Source organism: Castanea sativa, chromosome 7 (assembly GCF_040712315.1).
Source record: "Castanea sativa cultivar Marrone di Chiusa Pesio chromosome 7, ASM4071231v1".
In the NCBI taxonomy this organism is placed as follows: Eukaryota; Viridiplantae; Streptophyta; class Magnoliopsida; order Fagales; family Fagaceae; genus Castanea; species Castanea sativa.
The window spans coordinates 37661246-37683665 of record NC_134019.1 but is presented as its reverse complement, the minus strand read 5'-3'; the positions used below and the strand labels follow the sequence as shown (position 1 = coordinate 37683665).

The 22420-nt window shown below is 35.2% G+C and overlaps 2 protein-coding genes across 5 annotated transcripts; one reads left to right on the top strand and one right to left on the bottom strand.

Annotated features, from left to right (window-relative positions):
- Window positions 1–277: 277 nt before the first annotated feature.
- LOC142643014 (phosphatidylinositol/phosphatidylcholine transfer protein SFH6-like) lies at window positions 278–9983 on the top strand. Of its 2 annotated transcripts, none has more exons than XM_075817535.1 (14): window positions 278–675; window positions 1629–1956; window positions 3835–3934; window positions 4743–5009; window positions 5120–5197; window positions 5323–5424; window positions 5554–5603; window positions 5744–5843; window positions 5966–6064; window positions 6174–6287; window positions 6670–6811; window positions 8080–8471; window positions 9545–9619; window positions 9755–9983. In XM_075817535.1, the coding sequence occupies exons 1-14, from the start codon at window positions 642–644 to the stop codon at window positions 9776–9778; spliced, it is 1905 nt and encodes a 634-aa protein (XP_075673650.1). In that variant the 5' UTR covers window positions 278–641; the 3' UTR covers window positions 9779–9983. The 2 variants fall into 2 exon arrangements, with proteins under 2 accessions (XP_075673650.1, XP_075673649.1); XM_075817534.1 differs by having other exon boundaries at window positions 6171–6287.
- A 456-nt stretch (window positions 9984–10439) lies between these two features.
- On the bottom strand, window positions 10440–16361 carry LOC142643565 (phosphatidylinositol/phosphatidylcholine transfer protein SFH3). Of its 3 annotated transcripts, none has more exons than XM_075818247.1 (15): window positions 16077–16361; window positions 15527–15721; window positions 14496–14757; window positions 14274–14373; window positions 13897–14163; window positions 13652–13729; window positions 13435–13536; window positions 13303–13352; window positions 12930–13029; window positions 12734–12826; window positions 12521–12604; window positions 12000–12117; window positions 11222–11601; window positions 10916–10990; window positions 10440–10814 (listed from the first exon to the last, which is right to left on the bottom strand). In XM_075818247.1, exons 2-15 carry the CDS (start codon window positions 15609–15611, stop codon window positions 10797–10799), a joined length of 1812 nt encoding a protein of 603 aa, XP_075674362.1. In that variant the 5' UTR covers window positions 15612–15721; window positions 16077–16361; the 3' UTR covers window positions 10440–10796. The 3 variants fall into 3 exon arrangements, with proteins under 3 accessions (XP_075674362.1, XP_075674363.1, XP_075674364.1); XM_075818248.1 differs by having other exon boundaries at window positions 15566–15721; XM_075818249.1 differs by lacking the exon at window positions 10440–10814 and having other exon boundaries at window positions 10904–10990; window positions 15566–15721.
- Window positions 16362–22420: the final 6059 nt, after the last annotated feature.

The window sequence follows — 22420 nt, the reverse complement described above, 5'->3', positions numbered from 1 at the left end:
ATTTACACCAAAAAATGTATGTGTGAGCTTCTTAGCACAATAAATAAAAAATAAAAATTCTCCGATAATATCATATTTGCATAAATAATATCATTTTATTAATTGAAAGATTAAGATAATCACATCAGCAGTTTACTGTTAAATAGCACGGCTAATTGTGATAAAAGTTATCTTTCTCCTCCCAAAACTCACTCTTGCACTGATTTACTGTCAGTAATTAAATTTATTACCATAAAAAAAATCAAAAAGAAAAGAAAAGAAAAACACAGTGATCAGAGAGATTGATGTAAATTCTAATTCTGATTCTTCTCGAGTATTGTGACTCGTTACATTTCTTTTAATAAGATCAGTTACAACACACAAAAATAAAATAAAATAAAAAGAATTCTCTTCTTTCACTGAAATACCGCATTTATCACCGTCCGATCTTCCTCGTGATCCGTTACACTTTACTTGTACAATTTGCAGTGCTACTCATTCTCTCCTCTCTTCTCTTCTCTAGCTTTCTCTCGCATTCGGATTCCTGATTTTTTCGGAGCTCCGTTTTCGTTTTCGGATCGGAATGCAGTGTTTCTCTTAGATTTTAGCCGCCGAAATCCAGCTTTGGCTCTGCATTGTTCATCGGAGCTTCTTTGCTTGACATGTCGGGCCCACTTGATCGCTTCGCTAGGCCTTGTGAGTGATTATTACTGTATTTTGTTTTTTTAGGGTTTCGCTTTGTTAGATTCTGTTTGGTTGCTGAGAAAGAAAAAAAAAAAAGTAAAGGAAAGAAAGAAATTTGACCAAGAGTTCTGTCTTTTTTTTTTTTTTTTCGTTTTTGGTTTTATTGAGTAAAAAAGAGTGGTGTGTGTGGTAATGTTTTCTTGGGAACCAAACGCAATTGTATCAAAGAAGTTGATTTTTTGTGTAAGTATTAATTTATTGGAGTTCTTGTTTTGTGATAATGGCCATGAGAATGTATCTTACTAAAGAGGTGGGTTTTAGATTTTAGTTTAAATGACTTTAATAAACTATGAAAAATTAGATTTTTTATTTTTTGGGTTGATGAAATTGATGGATGGATTTAAGAGAATTTAATATGTAGAGTTGAAATGATTAGGTATATGGAAGATGTCATTTCAAAATTTGGAGTGGAATTCTCAATGTTAAATTGATTTTGAGCAATTTATATTACTTCTTCAGACCTCTTGGTTGTAAATACTCAAATCCTAATGCAATCTTTGTGTTTGGGTTTATTAAATGGTACTATGTGTGGTGTGCCTTAATGGCTGTGTGATTATGCATAATTATATGAAGTTGATTGCCCATTATTTTTCAAAAATCTTAAAATTTTAATGGGTTTGGGATGATGCATAATATTTTTGATAATTAAATAGTTACAACAATGGGGGAGGGGGATTTTAACCTTGGATGTCTCTGTTGGAAACATTAGGAGGTGCCAATTGAGCGACAAATGCATAATTATATGAAGTTTTTTCCCTTTGATTTTTAAACTCTTATAGTTGTTTTGGGTATATGATTTTATATAGGTTTATATGATTTTAAGAATGTAGCTTCTTTGGATACCTTTAACCTATCCTAGTATATTGGTTGTGGTTTAACATTTTTGTGCTTTTCCTTCGTGGTAGGCTTTGAAGGGTCCTCTGGTAGCGATGAGAGAAGAGATGAGAGAAGAGACGAGAGAAGAGAAAGGAAATCTGATTTTGAAAACTCTGAGGATGAAAGGAGGACCAGAATGGGGTCTCTGAAAAAGAAAGCACTCAATGCATCTACCAAATTTAAACACTCGCTCAAGAAGAAGAGCAGTAGAAGAAAAAGTGATGGCCGAGTCAGCTCTGTTTCCATTGAGGATGTTAGGGATGTTGAGGAGCTACAAGCCGTTGATGGATTTCGACAATCACTCGTATTGGATGAATTGCTACCGGAAAAACATGATGATTACCATATGATGTTGAGGTGTGCTATCTCTAATCTTTTTATAGTTTATATTTTCATATGTGTACAAATACTTATGGTAATGAGCTCTAGCTCACCTACTCCCCCATAAGAAAGGGGTAGAGGGAAAGGTTATGGGTTTAAAACCCACTGGGTGCTTGTGTAAACTTACCAATAGAAAAAATGCAAACAAGTTCTTCTAGATGTTTGTTAGGTATTGTTTGGTAGGCAGGAATGTTGTTTCGTGAGAATGAAAGATTCTTGTGAGTTTAAACTCTGGGCTGTTTAAATTCCTGAGAAATTACAATTGAATGTTTGGTTGGTCCTTAGAATTTAGTTTTAGAATTCCTGAGAGTTTAATGTAGGTTGTTTTGCTAACTTGAATTTCATTGAAAAGACATGACTTGGATTTTATTCTATTCCTGAAAATGGGAAACATGATACGTAAAATACAAATATTCAAATCCATCAATAATGAGGAAAAAAATTATTCAGAAAAGCAGAATAATAAAGAAGCATGCTGACATATAAAACACTGAGGGGTATACATAGATAATTGAGTCTACTGCAAGTGTAAACTTTGAATTCCTGTGCAAGTGCTTTTATCTACAAAGGTCATCTAGTTATCTTCTTCCTAAACTAGTTTTATACCCATGTTTTGTTCATGCTTGATCTAAATGAATTTATTAAGTATTGATTTTATTAAATTTTAGTCTTTCTATATAATTACCCTTCAAATATACATCGGCAAAGCAACATGAGAGAAGGAGGGGCCATGTTCCCCTTCCCTAAAAAAATTTTGAAACTTTTTTTAGTTCATGTGAATGTTTATGAGGGTGCACAAGATCTATTGGGTGGAAGTGCCTACTGGTGATAAACTAAAACTTGGTGTGGGGCTTCTGATATGAAGCCACTTGGGTAGATGAGACTCCAAGCTTTATTGAGTCAATTAGTCTAGCTGATGTACAAATGATTTGGTATCTTAATAAAGTCTAATTTTATCTATGATTTATCACCCAATAGCAGATTGGATGAACAACAGATCGTGGGGGATATTGGACTTTTGCCCTTATTTTGTAAAAATATCAGCAATATGTCCCTGTTTTGAAACTACTTAGATCCATGTTCCTATTTTGAAACTCGATTTTAACAAAATCAAGTTACAAGTGAAACTCGATGTTAGCAATGTCGAGTTCTATGCATATTTTTCTACTTAATTTTTTTTTTTTTTTAAAGTTTTAAGTGAAACTTGACTTTGCTAAAGTCGAGTTTCAATTAAAAATTTACATATAACTCGATTTTGAGGATGTTAAAATCGAGTTTCAAAAACAGGGACATGAACCTAAATAGTTTCAAAACAAGGACATATTGCTGTTATTTTTGCAAAATAAGGGCAAAAAGCCCAATATCCCACAGATCGTGTGCTATAATTATGCTCTATTTCTTGCCCCCCAATAAAAAAAAAGACAGGCTTATTATGAATTTTTTTGCACGTTTACAAATTCCTGCTCAAGCGCCAAGTTGTGAGAGACTCTAATTCCTTGGTTTTAGGAAAGGCTTTAGAATCCCATGAGTTGTAGGATTTGAGGTTGCCCAAGATTTTTAGATTCCCACTATTTTAGTCAAATGAACAGATTTATCTTTAAAACTCTCTAGAATTCTAAAATCTCACCCCAAAATCTTGTTAACCGAACAGACTCGTAGCGACTTTTTGAAATGTCTTCTTTCTCATTCTTTATTAGGGACATTCTAACACGTGTCTCGTTTCATAGCCATGCTTTTCTTTTAATATTGGTTGAGATTGTTGCAGTTTTTATTTTCTGTAAGGTTTATGACTTTCTTCTCCTTCTTTTGAAAAGATGTAAGTAGCAACATTCTCAAGGATTATATTACTCTCAGGTTTTTGAAAGCAAGGAAGTTTGATATCGAAAAAGCAAAGCATATGTGGGCCGATATGCTTCAGTGGAGGAAGGAATTTGGCGCTGACACTATTATGGAGGTAACTTTGTGCATTTGGATAGGCTTATTTTCTTATCTGCTTAAAGTGAGGTAGAAATATGATAATAGGGGTGGTTGAAACTAAGCAATTCATATGCTACATAATAAAAGTTAAGTCCTAGAAACACTTATCAAAGAAAAAAAAGTTAAGTCCTAGAAAATGTGATAGCATCAAGTGGTTACACTCTCCTTACACCAAGTGGCTAGCCTTATTTTTTATTTTTTGAGAGAAGTGGCTAGCCTTATTAAAGACTTAGGTAATTAGTTAATCACATAATTCCCCAATAATTGTGGTAATTTCAAATTAAAATCCTAAATTTTAAAAAGCTTTAATTAAAACCATTAAATTTTTAATCTTTTCAATTGACGCCTTTAATGAGTTACTATTAACAAAAAGTAGTAGAAATTTACATAAGCTGTGACTAAAACTTATCAACAGAAAACAATCCTTCCATTTGAAATTATAAGACCTTTAGTCATTTAATTAAATTATTTCACAATCTATATTAATATTTTGTTTTTAATAAAAACTTAGTCTTAATATGTCGTGCATTCATCATGTAACTCGAATTAATTTCTGTTATTTTATTTTTACTATCTATTTTATTAATTAATTTTGATTATTTTATTATAAATAATTTTTTTAGTTTACAAATAATTTTTTGATTAAGCCATGCATTGCACGCACATAATACTAGTAAGCTATAGAAAATAAGCCAATCTGAACCAACACTGTGTTGTCTTTTTCCTGGATCTGTAGTGCCTATTAGTTATATTTTCACATATTTACCATATTGTTGTTTTTTCAGGATTTCGAGTTCAAAGAGTTGCATGAAGTTTTAAAGTATTATCCTCATGGTCATCATGGTGTGGACAAGGAAGGAAGACCTATTTATATTGAAAGACTGGGAAAGGTTGATCCTAACAAACTTATGCAAGTTACAACCATGGATCGGTATGTAAAATATCATGTGCGGGAGTTTGAGAAAAGCTTTGCCATAAAGTTTCCAGCTTGTACCATTGCTGCAAAGAGGCACATAGATTCAAGCACTACAATCTTAGATGTTCAAGGCGTGGTATGTGGCCTGTAAATAACCATTGCTGATTGCAGAGTTGATGTGTTGGTTAGAATTTGAAGGAGTACCTAATTATTCTTTATTTCTTCTTTATAATATTATCATTTCAGGGTTTTAAGAACTTTACAAAATCTGCACGGGATCTCATCATGCGGTTGCAGAAGATTGATGGTGATAATTATCCAGAGGCATGCACTTTCCACTCTTTCAATATGCTGTTATGATTCCTTCTTTAATGATTTATATTAACCATGTGAGCAAAAATGAAAGTCTAATGTCAATTTTTGTTTTTGGTATTCTCTCAACTGTGCAGACTCTTTGCCAGATGTTTATCATCAATGCTGGCCCTGGATTTAGGCTACTGTGGAATACTGTCAAGACTTTTCTAGATCCGAAAACAACTTCCAAGATTCATGTATGCTTCATTTTCCCCTTCCTGCATGTTTTTAGGATTGTGTTTTAACACTTCAGCGCCGTTGACTTTTTGTATCATTTATTTATAAGTAAATTTGTCTCTTTTTTTTTTTTTGTTGGAATTATTTAGGTTCTTGGAAACAAATACCAGAGCAAATTGCTTGAGATAATTGATGCCAGGTAGTTTGGGTTTGATACCTTTGTAATATATGAATATTTTCTGTAAGCTTTATTTTTAATGGTTGTGATGTTTACTTGTACTTCTTTCAGAAGTGGAATAATATGTTTCAGAACTTATGCAAATCTTTGCAATTATGCAGTGAGTTGCCAGAATTTCTGGGTGGTACCTGTACCTGTGCAGATCAGGGAGGTTGCCTCCGGTCTGACAAGGGGCCATGGAAAAACCCTGAAATTTTAAAGGTTATTTTTTACCCTCAGAGTTTCTATTTAGATCTTTTTCTTTCAAATGGGCTATTTAGTAATCCACATGTGCTTCATTATGTAATAGAGAAACCGTTGGTTGGTTGTATTGTTTGTTGCAGATGGTTCTTAATGGTGAACCACGGCGTGCCAGGCAGGTTGTGAAAGTTTTAAACAGTGAGGGGAAGGTTATTGCTTATGCTAAGCCGCAGTACCCAATGGTAAGACCTTCTCGATTCACCAGTTTTTATGGATGAAGCTATATTGCAATTATTTTGTATCTTACTAAGAATTGTCACATTTTTGTCATCTGTCGCTATCTTGAAGCAGTTAAAAGGAAGTGATACATCCACAGCTGAATCAGGATCTGAAGCTGAAGACATCACTTCCCCAAAAGCAAATAGGAGTTATTCACACCTTCGATTGACTCCTGTTCGTGAAGAAGTAGGTTTCTGACCATTTAGTCTGTGATTTTGATAACAGAATCAATGGTTTTCATTGATGGGTTAGGGTGCGTTGATGATACTTGTTTAGCTTGAGGTAGAATGAACAATTCAATCTTGGGAGAGTTTCCTATAAAATTCTGGTTTTGAATTCACAAATTGATCAGTTTGGAAATGGTTATATAGCGTTATTGATTCCTTGCTCTATGTCTTTGGGAACCTCGCCCCTTATTCTTAAGAGAGTATCTAATTAATATTGCTTGTTTGTATTGTACGAGACCATGATTTCATAGAATTTTTCTATGCTATCTTAAAATATTGAAATTTGCTCATGATTTGTGGAATTTGCTTTAGTCTTCTAATGCACTTTCATGGATATGCAGGCTAAGGTGGTTGGAAAGGCAAGCTATGCGAGTAGCTTCCCAGGGTATGATGAATATGTTCCAATGGTTGACAAGGCTGTCGATGCTAGTTGGAAGAAGCAAGCGTCCCTCCAGAAACCTTGTGCACCTGTTGCTTCCAAAGGTTAGAAATTACCTGGGTTTACTGCTCGTCTACCACATTTAACTGTCAATCTGATTAAAATGGTGAAGCTAGTCTGTTATGGTACATGTTTTGAAACTGACTTCCTGGACTTGAAGTGGCCTTTAAATATGTCAAGTGCATCTCATACTTGTTATGTTACTCTGGCATTATTGTTTTCATAAAAGCAGAGAACCCTTTTTGTCCAGTAAAATACTAGGATAAAATCCAAATCATGCCCCTTATGTTAAAAGTGGATTATCATTAGCATCTCTAAAGTTTCATGTTTGTCAATTTGTCCTTTTGTTGTCAAATTGATCTTTTTATCCACCTCCCTTAAAAAGTTAATGTTAACAACTTTGAAAAAGGTAGTAGTTTTGGCCATGTCATCACCACTTATCTCTTCGCAGCTGACTGACAAGCTCCTGCCTGGAATTCCTCTCCCTTTTACTTGTAGATATTGCCGCCGAAGCCTTCATTAGGCCATAGAAATTACTTGTCAAACCTGATGGTTTACTTGTCAAACCTGACAAGCCTTTGTCAACCTGATGGTTTACGATTCCTTTATCCCAGATCAGCAACTCTTCGTGTGATTATGCTTGGATTAACACAGGCGGCCAAATGATGGTTTGGAAGGTTATGGTGGTGGCATGGCTTGTTTTGGGTGGCCTTGGGGTGTTCATTTGTGGAGTTGAAATTGGTTGAGGCTGGTTGCAGAATCTTGGTGGCAATTAGAGGAGGTTGGTATTTTGGTGCAGCCGTGCAGGGTGGTTGGGGTTTGATTGGGCACGGTAGCGATGCTGTAGTTGGTGTTTTGAGTTTAAAAATTATTATTTTTATGTAAAATAGAACTTATTAGTGTTTTGGTGTGTATAATATTCCTTTATATATATATTTATATATTTTTTAAAATAAATATTTAATGGTAGTTTTTTAAATGGTAGAGGACAGAGGGATCAACTTGGCAATAAAAGCAAACTTTAAGAACTAATTTGACTAAAAATGAACTTTATAGATGAAAATTAGAATTCACCCAAACTTAAAGGGTATAATTGATTTTAGATAAAATACTAAAACAATCTTTGTAATGTGGCATAAATACATTGATCTTTCCATGCCTGTATTTGACTCAACTTTTTGTCCAGGGTCTGACATTCATATAGTTACATCTGGTGTAAAACTTGATAACATTGTTCAATTTTGTTTCTTTTCCTATGGAGTGCATAATATTTTAAACTTATATACTTAAGAAGTTTAATTTTCCTTTGCAGGAACTCTTCCCCCATCTGACAACCAAAAGTCACCTGAAGGGATTCGTGGTCATATTTTTGTGGCAGTTATGACCTTCTTCATGACCTTTTTCACTGTCTTCCGTTCAGTGGCTGGTCGTGTGACAAATAAGCTTCCTGAAACACTACCTAATTCTGAGCAAAATACTCCTGATGCAACGGACAAAGAGGAGTTTCACCCCACTCCACAAACTCCATCTTACACAGAGGCAGAACTCCTGTCTTCTGTGCTGAACAAGCTTGGTGAGCTTGAAGAGAAGGTCACAATGCTCCAATCAAAGCCATCTGAGATGCCCTATGAGAAAGAGGAATTGCTTAATGCTGCTGTCTGTCGTGTGGATGCCCTAGAAGCAGAGCTAATTGCAACTAAACAGGTAAAATTGTGAAATTTCTGAAGTTTATTGTTTTTCAGCAGAAGCATTAAAGTGTTACCATAGTGTATTAAAAAAAATGACAAAACTTAAATATAGTACCTTAGGTGCTATTTCTTAGGTTCTCATCTTAAGATTCAGTCATGTGGCTACTTAACTAAAAAATATACTTCTATTTCATGAGAAAAAATTCACGTGACAAAATCTTAAAAGGAGAACCTAAGGAACAGCATCTAAGTATTGTACCTAAGTCTTGCCCTTAAAAAAAGGTTGTACCCAATGCACTAGTCAATAATTATAATGTATAGCAGTGGGGGTTTAGATAATCTAAAGTCACTGGATCATCCGGTGCACATGGCAGCCGGCCACTACAGATGGGGCTTACATTTCAAAGGTTGGCACAACATGGAATAGATGGCTTCTGTATGCGTTGGAGACATCCAATGATTAGCAGGGATCTCAGCATTGATGCATACCTTCATAACTTCAAGAAGCCTTTTTATTTATTTATTGGTATTACACAGGCACCCAGTTTGTTTTGTACCCATGACCTCATACTCCACCTTGTTCTTACAAGGAGAGGAGCTGCCATTTGGCTATTTCAAGAAGCTCGTGGTGTAAACACTGGACTGCATCTTCATTTCTTATTGTAGCACATGCAACTTATGTTTCCTTCATCATCAAGCTGATAATATTGTCTCACAGAACTGGATTTATTGCCAGCTTGGTTTTTTTTTTTTGTGTCCCAAAGAAGTTTTTAATTAGTCAAAGCCCACCCCCCCCCCCCCCCCCCAACACACACGAGTTTGGATGCAAGGTATGTTTCTTTTTATTTGTTTTAGCTAAAAGATAATTGGCTGTTATGTAATTCACTTTTCACTTTCCATTTTGTGTTGTGCTATTTGATGTACAAGCACAATATCTTGGTTCTTGCAGCTGTGTTGTCTCACCATGCAAGCATTACCTCTTTCTTTTGGGACTCGTTTTAAACATAACTGCACCAGCATCCTCTACATATTTACTAGATCAAATTTTTCAAAGATGCATGTATTGATTTTTGGCTTTCTTCTGAGCAGGCTCTCTATGATGCTTTAATGAGACAAGAAGAATTACTTGCTTACATAGACAGACAAGAGGAAGAAAAGTCACGGGTAGGTTGATGGGTTGATTTTAACTGTTACATTTATGTAGTTAACCTCTTTTTTTATTAATGAGATTTGTGGCTGATATTTCCTCTCTCTTTTTTTATTATTATTATTATTTTTTTTTTATGGCATGTCAATCAGAAAAAGAAGTTTTTTTGCTGGTGAGATATTTTGCTGATGGAGATGCTGCAGAAGATTCGTTTGATCATGCGATGAAAACAATCTTAAAAAGTGTGATTTTCTGTCTATTGAGAAACAGACATTGTAAAGAAACGTGAAAGGTCGTAGATGTTCTGAAACTATCAGTGCTGTTTGATTTTATAATTTTAAACCTTCATATAATGTTTGGAAAGAGCAGACTTCAGATCCATCTAGTTTTCATATCTAGTTTGATACTATTGCGAGTTTGTGTTGCTCGAGCTTTGAGAGACTACTGGGAGGGCGTTTAAACCCACTTAGTGTCTCGCCAAGTTCCCAATATAATATGGTCACAAGTGTTCAAAATACAGGATGGAAATAGCCATTTTATTTTTCCATGGTAGGGATTTAGACTTGTATTATATAATGTGAATCATAAAATGAATTTGGTGATAAGAATTTACTTAAGCTAGCTCAAGCATAACAAAAACAAAACCTGTGATAATACTAAATACTAGGTTATGATATTAACTACAAGCACTTGTGACAGGTCTATCACCTAAATTGTATTATGAATTGGCGGGGGAAAAGAAATGATTGTGTTAATCAGACAAGCTGTATAGATATTATACATACATGGAGTTTAATCCTCCAATTCATTTGAGAAAATGAAGACTTCAAAACTTCACCACCTAGCCTAAGAACCAAAATACATCTCTGACCGCCAAGCTTGTGCGGTAGCTCTTTTCCCCTACCTTTTGTTTTGGCAGAAGAAAGGACACTTTAATAAAAACTGCAAAATTCATGAAGATTTACGTAAAAACTAACACAAAGTATTAATCATTCAAAATATACACAAGTGTGAATGTACCACACACACTGTTAATATACAAAGCCATTTAGTTAATAATTGGACAAAGCAAACACGAAACATCAAATGAATGCAGCAAACAGCATCCTTGGGACTCAAAATCAACGTCGCCCAACTTAGAAAATAATATGTATTTATTTGGAGCAGTGTTCGTTAACTAGCTCCTGTATCACCTCACCAGTGGAATAGGCTCTGCAATCACAGTCCAAAAAACTAGAGAATGAAAACACATGCACTACATCTTTTAATATGCTTAGTACTACTAGCTAACATCTAAAGATTTAGTAACATACCAGTTTTTTCTTCTTCTTCTTCTTCTCAAGGTAATCTACGAGCTCCTGCTGTCGAACAAGAGAATCCTCCAGTGCCTTCACCAAAGAAAAATCATACTTAGTATTGCATATTTGGTTATCTAAATCAAGATTAAAATTTGACTACGTGATTATTAATATTGGCCAGTGCATCACAACCATATGACTTATTGGCCAATGCATTTTCTTGTGGAGCGTCTAAGGCCACATGATTGAATCTGATTAGGAAACTTGAGTTATAGTATCTAAGGAACTATATTGAAGTTTTACGTTTTAAAAAGGCAATACCTTCTTGGTGGAGGATAGCTCTTGTTCCAGGGCATCAACACGGCTTAGTGCAGCATTCAGCATTGCCTCCTTCTCAGCTGGCATGACTGCTGGCTTGTTGCTGAGAACATTCACCTTCTCTTCCAATTCGGCCATGCGCTTTATCACAGTCATGTAGTCTGTGGTGGAGATGGCAGGTGATGGCAACTGATGGCCTTTAATCACTGTGTCATCGTAGTAGACAGAGCTGTTATAGATGGCAGCTTCAGCGACTTTCTTTGGCATGTTCTTTGTCAAGCGGACCATAGTGACAATGCCCATAACAAAGGCCATGATCCCGGCAATAATATGATTGCTTATTCCTTCGGGCGCCTTGGAAGCACCTTGCACCGGATAACAATCTGTGGATATGGAAAATGCAGGAATGTTTTTACTATAAATCTCGACCACAAGGAAATTTTTCAATAGACACTGATTTGGTAAACTGAAAATCCTTCCACATTACGAAAAATTAGTATAATTCAAATTAAAATATAAAATCTTAAAGGTGGTGTGCTCGGTCTTTGGTATTTCAATTCCATAAAGAGCCTATTTTAAAATTTTATGACATGTTAACAAGTGACAAGTGTTGCTTAGGTAGCAGTATATAATGCATAAGGTTGGATATTGATGCAGTGACCCCCTAAGAATCTTTTCAGAAACAAACTTCAAGCTGGAATTATTTTCAGAAGGCCTTTAAGCATTTTATATCTATCTATCCAACGGTAAATTATAAGTATTATATCAGCAAAATGTATACCTTTAGTAACAGAGAATTTAGCAATTTGTACTTGTTTTGACCAAGCTGCATCCACAGTCTTGTCAACCATTGGAACAAAGCTGTTATAGGGATTATGGTACTTTTTGGTGGTGGGAAACTGCAGCATGCAAAAAGAATATTAATGAAGCAAACACAACAATCTATGGACAAATTGCAAGAGGTTATGGCAGAGATCAGAAATAGGAATTAGGAAGTGTACCTTCAGTTTATGTGAACAATCTATACATGAATTAATAATAAGATGCTTTGAAGAAACAAGACAACAAAGATAGCACAGAATTCTTATTAATTAGTTGAGAAGTCTCAAAAACTTGAAGATGTTGCATATTCAACTAAAAATATAATGATCCTACAAGGTTTACTAGCACTCCTAACCTTGATGACATAATCCTAAAGTATGTGTTAGAGTTGATCAACTTGATTAGTTTAGTTGGCTTCATCATGCTAGGAAGGAGATGGTTTTGGATGACCAGAATGTGATGGAAGTCGAGAAAACTTACTGCTTCAGGAACAGAAGAGAGTTTTGGTTCTTCTGCATAATCCCTTGGAACATTGCCTGATTCTGAGCTGAAAGAATCATACCTCTTCATTGCATTGGCAAAAAAAAAAATGTTAGGGAATTTAAAATTTGTATAAAGAAATTGACCAGACAATTAATGTTAACAATGAGAAGATCAACTTGCAAAAGTTGAAAGACAGACTTCACTCACTACCTTTGGGCATGCATTCCCATCTTCAGAGATTGTCTTCTCCTCAATGCCAGTCAGTATTTTCCTTGGGCATTTGGCCTCACCATTTTGAACCATCTGGCTTATCAAAATAACATATTCCATCATTTATTTTTTATGTTATACATTGCAGAGAAACAAAAAATGTAACTAAATGAAAATAGAGTTAGTAGCAAGTCACCTTGAATATTTCTGGATCATTCCATGGGCCCTTATCAGAACGCATGCAACCACCCTTGTCTGCACAAGTACAAGTACCACCGAAAAAGTCTGGAAGTTCACTGGCTCAAATCCAGGAAAAAAAAGGTGTAAATGTGGTTTAATAGAAAACTTTATTATAAAATTATTCCATCGAAGTATATTATTAGATGTTGTTGTCAAGGTAACTAAAAAAGAAGGGTCCTGTTATTGAGGAGACTGTAATTGCAAATCTTAAATATGTCACATGTACTAGAAAATCTAGTCTAAATAAGTTGGTGATTTTTTTTTTAAAGATGAGAGACCAAAAAAGACAAAATATAGATTGTTTGTGAACTTGATTAAGAAAGACTTACTTGGCATCAATTATTTCAAGCAACTTGCTCTGGTATTTGTTGCCCAGGACCTGGTAAGTAAATCATGTATCTGTTTAGCAACATTACATGATCAAAATCAGTGCTATTTTGAGATAAATGATAAATGGTTACATGAATTTTTGCAGCAGTCTTGGGATCAAGGAATGATTTGACAGTATTCCATAAGATCCTAAATCCAGAACCAGCATTAATGATGAACATGCGGTTCAGGCTCTGCAATAAACAGAAGACTTTGTTAACATGATTGAAAGTCAAAAACCATCATTCAGGCTATGGTTGCAAACCAACAAGCTCGAGGCACATGAACTTGTAGAGTTGAAATGCGAACCTCTGGGTAATTGTCACCATCAATCTTCTGAAGGCGCTGAAGAAGTTCCCTTGCTGATTTGCTTAAATGTTTAAGCCCCTGGGGAGTCAATCATGTAGGAATTTAGAACACACATATTCCAAAAGTAATTAATTGGTTTGTATTTAAGTTCAATGCAACTTTTATAAATGAGTTTACACCATTCTACGTTTGATGTTTAATTATTGCTCGGTTGACCAAATATGAAGCAGAAAAAGCTTACATACCACTCCTTGCACATCCAAAATAGTTGTGCTTTGGTCAATGTGCTTCTTTGCTGCAATGGAACATGCTGGCAACTTAACAGAAAAGGTCCTCTCAAACTCCCGTACATGATACTTGAGATAGCGGTCCATTGTTGTGACTTGCAACAGCTTGGTGGAATCAACTTGACCGAGTCTTTCAATGTAAACAGGTCTTCCTTCCTTATCAACTCCATGATGTCCTTGTGGGTAGTACTTCAAAACTTCATCGATTTCCTTGAAATCGAAGTCCTTAACCAAGAAACCAAAGGAAAACATTCAGACACATTCATTGTAGTCAAATAAGAAAGAGATCTCCACCAAATGCTGGGTTTAAATATTAGAAAATACTCATAGAATACCTCCATGATAGTGTCTGCTTCATACTCCTTCCTCCACTGAAGCATATCAGTCCACATTTGCTTTGTTTTCTCAATGTCAAATTTCCTAGCCCTTAAAAATCTGCACCATCATGGTTCATATAAACAACTTGGTTGGTTTTGTGTATTCTTGAGGTCTCTATAACTAAATGGCTACAAATGCAATCTTAGATCTATAGTGGTGAACGCTCAACAGGAACTGACCTTAGCATCATATGATGATCATCATGTTTTGAGGGTAGTAGTTCTTCCAAGATAAGTGCTTGGCGGAATGCATCCACTGCCTGCAACTCTTCTGCATCAATGTGATCCTCAATAGCAACGGACATGACCTTACTGTTTCTCCGACCCCGTTTCTTCAAGGAATGCCTAAACTTGGAGGAGGCACTGATTGCCTTCTTCTTGAGAGATCCAAGTCTTGTCTTCCTCTCATCCTCAGAGTTTTCAATGTCAGACTTTTCAAGACCTATAAATGCATTTTGTTTAATGTTTAGAAACACAAGTGCAAGGTGATAACAAAAAGATAGGCAGAAAGATCTTTTTCCTCTTGCTACTATGCATTTCATAACATAAAATTTGACATATACGAGCTCCTTATGAATCTAGCAAGCTCAACCAAAAAGGCTGTATCTAAATGGCCAAAAAGAATTATAAAGCTCAACACCTTTTCGAGATTTTAGAGTTTTTATCTTTCTACTTATACCAGCTGAAACTTTAGTTTTAAATGTTTTTCTGAAAAATGGGATAAAATGAAAGAAAGAAGAAATCCGTTGGCTTTGGATTTCCACTAATCAGTACTATAATTAATAGCTTTTATGTACCACTAAGGTATCTATGTTAAAATGACATAAAACTGACAACAAATTCATTTTGGCTCATATTAGACATTCTGATATTTTAACTTTGTAAGAAAGAGGGATCAAATAAAAAAGAAAGCCACATTAGACTTGGTTAAGAGGAATATTCTGGTGTTTCATTTCTCAAATCTTTCTATTCCTTTTTTTTTTTTTTTTTTTTTTTTCTTTTCTTGTTTGACTTTTCTAGGAAACCAATTGATGATCAAGAACCTCAAAAACCATTCCTATTGGTTTCATACAGAGAACATAATCAATGAATTATATAGAAACATCAAAACCTATGAAGATCTCCTATAATCTATTGAAACCAAAAAGATATCATAACAAGATTCAAGAAGATGACATTGTAGAAAAAACATTTAATTGCGAGAGACTTGCCTGCTTTAAAAGGTCTATCAAGAGGTCCAGACATTGTACCTGCTTTCAACGGTCGATCAAGAGGTCCAGACATTGTGTCACACATTTTTCTTGATATTCAAAGTAAGCTCAGCAAAAGGAAAAGGGCAGGGGAATCAAGCACTCATATATAACAAAAGAAGCCCAGACTTTTGCCCTCCCTGGATATGTCTACACCTTTATAAAACCATACACAAAAAGTCAGAAAATTTACCACATTAAAAGCAAACAAAATCAATCTATCTTCACATTACACAACCGAATCAATATGAAAAGGTTGGCCAAAATAATATGTTTTGCTATCATATCTGCTAGAAGCTGAAAATGGCGGAGACAAAAAAAAAAAAAAAAAAGAGAGTAAAAGAATCAAATCACGATGAAAACAGCCAAAGAAAATGTATATGCAGATGATATGCTATCATACATGCAAAAAGCTGTAAAGGGTAGAGATCAAAAGGTTCAAGAATCAAGAACCTGATGAAAAAAAAACGTGAAGAAGATGAAGAAGAGAAATGGGGTAGGAGAGAAAAACCTTTTTTTTGGCAAGAATGTAGTAAAGCAGGTTGAAGAAAAGGAGAGAACGAGAGAGGAAGTGTATATATGACCCGGATTATTCTCTTGAAATCGCGGCAGAAAAGGGACGGCTAAAACGGACAGCCAGGATGATATGACAGAATTAGAAAAGTGAAAGATTTTGTTCCATGACATGCCATTGACAAGGTCTCTGTAGGGGCATCAAGCTTTTGTATTGTTTGTTTTTGTTGGTGTTGGTTTTGTTGGTGGTGGTGTTGGTGTTGCTAATAAAGAACAGAAACTGAGAAAGAGTTGGCGAAATGCAAGCCACTCCGTTCAAACTCTTACTATTCATAACAGACTTACCTAACACCTCCTACCCATTTCCCCGGAAAATTTTATCTTAAGTTTTATCTGTGAACCTGTAAAAAAAAAAAAAAAAAATTATTATAGATATAATTGCATTTTTTTTTTTGGATGAATGATTAATTGCATATTTGGTACTCAACCTTTTAAGTCCTATTTTTTTTTTTTTTTTAAATTGTCACTTTGTCCTCTATATATATTTTGGTAATGTGCCTCCTAAAAATTGTCATAAAAATGTTACGACATACTAATATACTGTTACTCTTATATATTTTTAAATTGATTTAAAGATCTATTATCATCGTCCAATAAATGAAAATTGCTAACATGTTAATTAAAAATCATTCACCATCATGGATTTCACGGCGAAATAATCTTTGATTTTATGAATTTAATTTGTTATACGTTCATATGGTAAGGATTTTTTTTTTTGAAACATTTTAAAGTATAAGGATGATTTTGAAACCAAAAAAAAAAAAAAAAAAATCACATTTTTAGAACCGAATATGCAATTTAACAATTTTTTATCTATACCATATCTAAGAAGATTACTTTATTTCAACTGGACTTTTTTGTGATTCCAAAATACCCTCATTAGTGTATGGTAATTTCATTTAAGGATCATAAATGTCAAATAACAAATTTTATTTTAAATACAAAAATAAAACTCCTAAAATTTCATTTAAGTATCAGTGCTTGTAGGGCGCGAAGGGCAAGGGCCGGGGTTCAAGTCTCCAGGAAGGAACTTTACACACATATACACTTAGATTAGGCTAGAGTAGAATTCTATCTTGTATCCAAAAAAAAATAAAAATAAAAATAAAAAATTAAGAAAACTCCAAAAATTTGGCCTTCTTTCCCCACATGTTTATCTTATTTGTAAAGTTTATCATTTTTTATTTATTTAAAAAAATATATAATAAATACAAATTATTAATCTTTACTAAAAAAAAAATAGAGCCTCTGAGTACACGCATCGGGTGTACTTAGAAGCTAGTAGTAATAATGTAATATAACTTAGTTTAGTTTCATTCTTTCATCTGATTCAGTCTTGGATTTGATAATTTTAAATTTTTAATAATGGTTTTGCTGGGATTACAGCTATAGGTAGAGGGTGGTAGCTACTGGGTATGTTTGTGAACCATATATTACATATACTTTGGATAGTTTATTTATATTAAGTAGGAGAAAGTCAATTTTGCAAACGTTGTGGCACTCCACTAAAGGTTCTGAGTTTTCTAACTCTCTTGCCAGCTTTTGCATGGAAAAACTACGCCATTTTAAATAATATAACAATAAAAAATTGGATCAAATTCAATAATATAGTTGCAACATCTGTTAATTTATTTCTCTCTCAAAAAAAAAATCTTTTAATTTATTTATATTCTTATTTGCCCTCATTTTCTCCCTCTAAGCACTAGTTTTTATCTATTCCAATGTACTCTCACTAGTTCGTGGTTGAGATCATGGAACCCATATAGCTCAATAACATGTTGGTTTCTTTTCTCTAGAGCATGATATTGATCTATCACAAAACAAATAAAACAACATCAAGTGACATTTTACCATATGCTTTAATCAAAATTTGATAATATAATTGCACACAGATGTACACTCCTTGTTAAAATAATTATTAAATTGATCATTTATTAATATAACACAATTTGTCACAACTTATTGAGATGGTCGATTGTGAGTGATAAACAATCACTTTTACATAAATCTATCATTTTTTTTTCTTCATCACTCGTAATTGATCACATCATAGTTGTGGCCAAAAATTGTATCTCTAAATTTTATCTTATCATAGAATCAAATGAGGAATTTTTGTGTTCAACATTACTATCCATTGGGGTTTTGTTAGGTTAAGGATTATTCAATATTTAGTTCATTAAGCATAAATATATTAAATATGAAGTAGTATTTGGGTTCATATATACTAGATCGTTCATTGGATTACGGAGAAACTTGTAACATGAGAATCTATCATTAGCCTTCATCATTAGCCTTCATATTAAATTTCTGAGACGCCATTGACTTTTCCTTAACAAATATAGAGTTGACTTCAAAAAATTAAAAATGATACAGTTCATGTTTTTGTACACCAAAGGTCCAAAGTACATTTCGTTTAGCTGTTTCTGTAAAAAGACTATTTCTGTTAGCCATTTTGTTTGTGTGTAAGTAAAACCATCTAAGTGACTAGGTCCCAAAATTCTCGAACAACTTGAAGCTTTCATATCAATTTAATATCTTTTCATTTTAACTTTAGTAGATCTAGGGACAAGCCACATTGAATGGTTCATTCAGAATCTAACATTGTGTTGTTGTAACATTGTGTTGTTGTAACATTTGTTAAGCTTCAATTCTAAGAATCTCATAGATTTTAGTTAATTCATGATACAATTTCTTATTATCGAACAAGTTATATGAGATTTAAATTTTGCCTACAACTAAAGAAATTAGTATTTTAGCTTGATAATTAAAAACAAAAATTCATAAAATGAATGTTATAAGTTGAACTTTTATATATATTGTAAGGACACAAATTGCACCAGAATCCAATAATATGGAGGGAACCGGCCCAATGAGCCCAAAACAATAAGATGTATAGAGAGTGGGCTTCAAATCTAGGTTTATGAATATTGGAAGGCGTAAATACTAGGCTAGATTGTTACACTCATGCCTCACAACACTTCACCCTTTTTGACAAAGGCCGAGGATCATTTGTATTATAGTTCAGTCTCTCAAACTTTGTTCGTCCCCCCCCCCCCCCCTTTCTGCTCTTCCTTCCCTTTTATATCATCTTTCTTTCATCTTCCTCTTCCACGTGTGGATCAAAGTCCTCATTTGGATACTTGTCCCATCAACTTTTCCCTTGAAGTCTTTGGCGATAGAGGGAAGACTGAATTACCACGTTCAACCATCACTTTCCCATTAATGCAACCAGAGAAGTAGTTGCGGAGCCTTTAATGCGGTGGTAGCAGCTTTATCCTAGATATTTTACATCCTTTCTTCTCATCTCTTACCTCACATCTTTACGCTCAAGATTTTCGAGTGTAACACCCTTGTATTGCCAAATCACCCCTTCCCACCTCGGCTACAGATAGCCGAGAATACTTCTATCCTCGACTATAGATGGCTGAGAACATTTCCATCCTCGGACGTACTACTTTGAAATGTCTCAGTCAACTATGACTTCTTCCTCCTCCCACCTTGTCTCATAGACAGGCGTTCCTCATCCTTGAGCTAATTAACATTTTCGGGCTGGACTTTTAGCTTTACAAGTACCCTTGAGCCAGCCCCACATGGATTATGGGCCCATTGACCCTACAATAGCCCCTCAGGATCCTTATATCTACTTTCCTAGGAGGAATAAGGATCTCGAAACAGATTCCCGGTAAGCCCTATTTGTCATGTGCTTTTATTGCTAGGATGACGTTTCTGCACTTCTCATGGCACACTTTTGGGGTATTGGTATGCGAGGCATATCCTAATTAATATTTTTGGCGGCTACTTGTTCCCCACGTTCGACCATGCGATACCCATCCAACGGTTGAGGCTTGTACAGGAACACAAGTGGGAAACCTCCTACTTTTATAACCTTATTGATATAAATATCATCAATTCAACCCTTCCTATCCATTTAGGAATGGTAACGGGTAGGCTTCGGGCCGGGTTTTTTCATACCCAGACCCGACCCGCGGGTCTGTCTGAAAAACCCGAACCCGGCCCGTTTATTAAACGGATTTTTTTCTTAATCCCAAACCCAGCCCATCGGGCACCCGCAGGCCCTGCCATTGGGCCTAAACCGTGGCCCAATCCCCAAAAAAAAAATTGCTTGAAGCCTAAACCGTATTACCGTGGCCCAATAATTAAAAATAAATAAATTTAGGCCAGAATCATTATTTTTGAAGATTTTGAAGATGTGTTTGCCCAGATTCAAGCCTTGATTTTTTTTTTTTTTTATATTCTTTGATCTGCAGAGAAAATCAAAGAATGAAATTGAAAATTTTAAAAATAAAAAGACCCATCAGGAAATCATGGATGAACAATTACCAAAGATTTATGATTTTCCCTTTCAAAATCACAAAAACAAACACAAACATAAAAACAAAAATTTCAAATTTATAATTTATAATTTTCCCATTCAAAATCACAAACACAAACACAAATTCAGATTTATGATTTTCCCATTCAAAATCACAAACACAAACACAAACACACAAACACAAACACAAAAATTTCAAATTTATGATTTTCCCTTTCAAAATCACAAACACAAACACAAATCCTAACATAAACACAAACAACTCACATAATAGAGATGAAATGAACCCAGAGAAAAAAAAAAAAAAAAAAAAGACGAAACGAACCTAGAAAAAAAAAGATAGAAAACGAGGTGGTCCGGTGGAGAAACACGGAGGAAGTGAGGTGGCTGGAGGTGCAAGCGATGGCCGGTGGTGAAGGGCTTCAATTCCAGCAGTGACAGGTGTTCAGGCCAGTGATGAGTGAAAGGGAATGACCAAGTGAGAAGAGTGGGAGAGGAGAAAGAGAGTAGGGAGGCGACTGATTGTGTGAAATGAAATGGGGATGGGATTAGGGTTTTTTTAAACTTATATATATATAGGGGTATTTTAGCATTTTTTATTTATATATGTAAACGGGTCGGGTCGGGTCTGGGTTCAGGCCGGGTTTTTGCAAAAACCCAAACCCGCTTCGGGTTTTTTTTTAAAAACCCATACCCGACCCTATAATTTATCGGGCCGGGTAAAATCCGACCCATTAGGGTTGGGCCGGGCCGGGTCGGGTATCCGCGGGTCGGATTTAAATTGCCATCCCTATATCCATTGCTGAGTTCATACAACGACTTTACCTATGCTTGCATTCCACACGTGTTTGCACATTACCCGAAAATCAGGCCAAGGTGACTCCATCACTCAAAAGTAAGTTCTCTCAACTTCTTTCTTTGTTACCTTTCTTTTTCCACTTCCGTTACTTTGCATTTCTTTATTCTCGGCTACCTTTGCTTCCTTAACCCTTACACCCTTTCCACACCCAACTCTTAGAAAATGGGTAGATTTGCATCTTTAGTGGACAGTGCTGAGAAAATAGAACAGTTTAAGGTAACTTATAGAATTCCCCAAGGTGTGTCTGTCACATACTGTAAGGAAGGAGAATGGCATGCCAAGAGAAAAACCGGAGAGGTAGTGATCCCCATGATAGCTTTCATAGAAGGAGGGATGAAAATCCCTATGGGGTCGGTTACTAGGGACTATTTGAGGGCGGTTAGGTTAGCTCCTACACAATGCGCCCCTAATATGTTTAGGATTTTAGATCATGTAGATGCCCTAAATGAAAAGATGGGTTTAGGACTCACCCACCATGATGTAAATTGGGTTTATAACCTTCACCATCTAATGGGACAAGGGTATTATTTGAAATCTAGGTGGCCAGAAGTTAGGTTAATCCAGTGCCTCCCTCACTCCAATAAGGGTTTGAATAAAGATTTCTTGATAATATCTGGGGATTGGCATGATGGTGTCCCCTATCCGACAAAGGAGGGGAAACCAGGTGAATTCTCAGAATTCAACTTGAAATGGTATTTTGTAATACTAAGTTTTTATTATTATATATTTTTTTATAACCTTGTTCCTCTTTGCAACAATTTTGCAGACCCACACGCCACTGCTCGTCACGATCACCTTGTTGACTTCACACGCCTAAACAGAATTTTAAAGGCTGAGGTGTTTGTGCACTCAGATAATCAGCTCCGAGCAGCCCACCTGATCCTCAACTACAATCCGATTTCCACAGCTTTTCAAGGGTCGAAGTGTGTAATCAAGGCAAAGGATCCTCGGCTACATTGGATTAGTGTTGCGGTAGAAGGTTTTCTTTTGCCTAAGGGCAGCCCCATTCCACAAGACACTACCACCACTTAACCACCACAACTCATACCAGAAGGTGTTCCTCTCACTGCCCCTCCAACACAACCTGCAG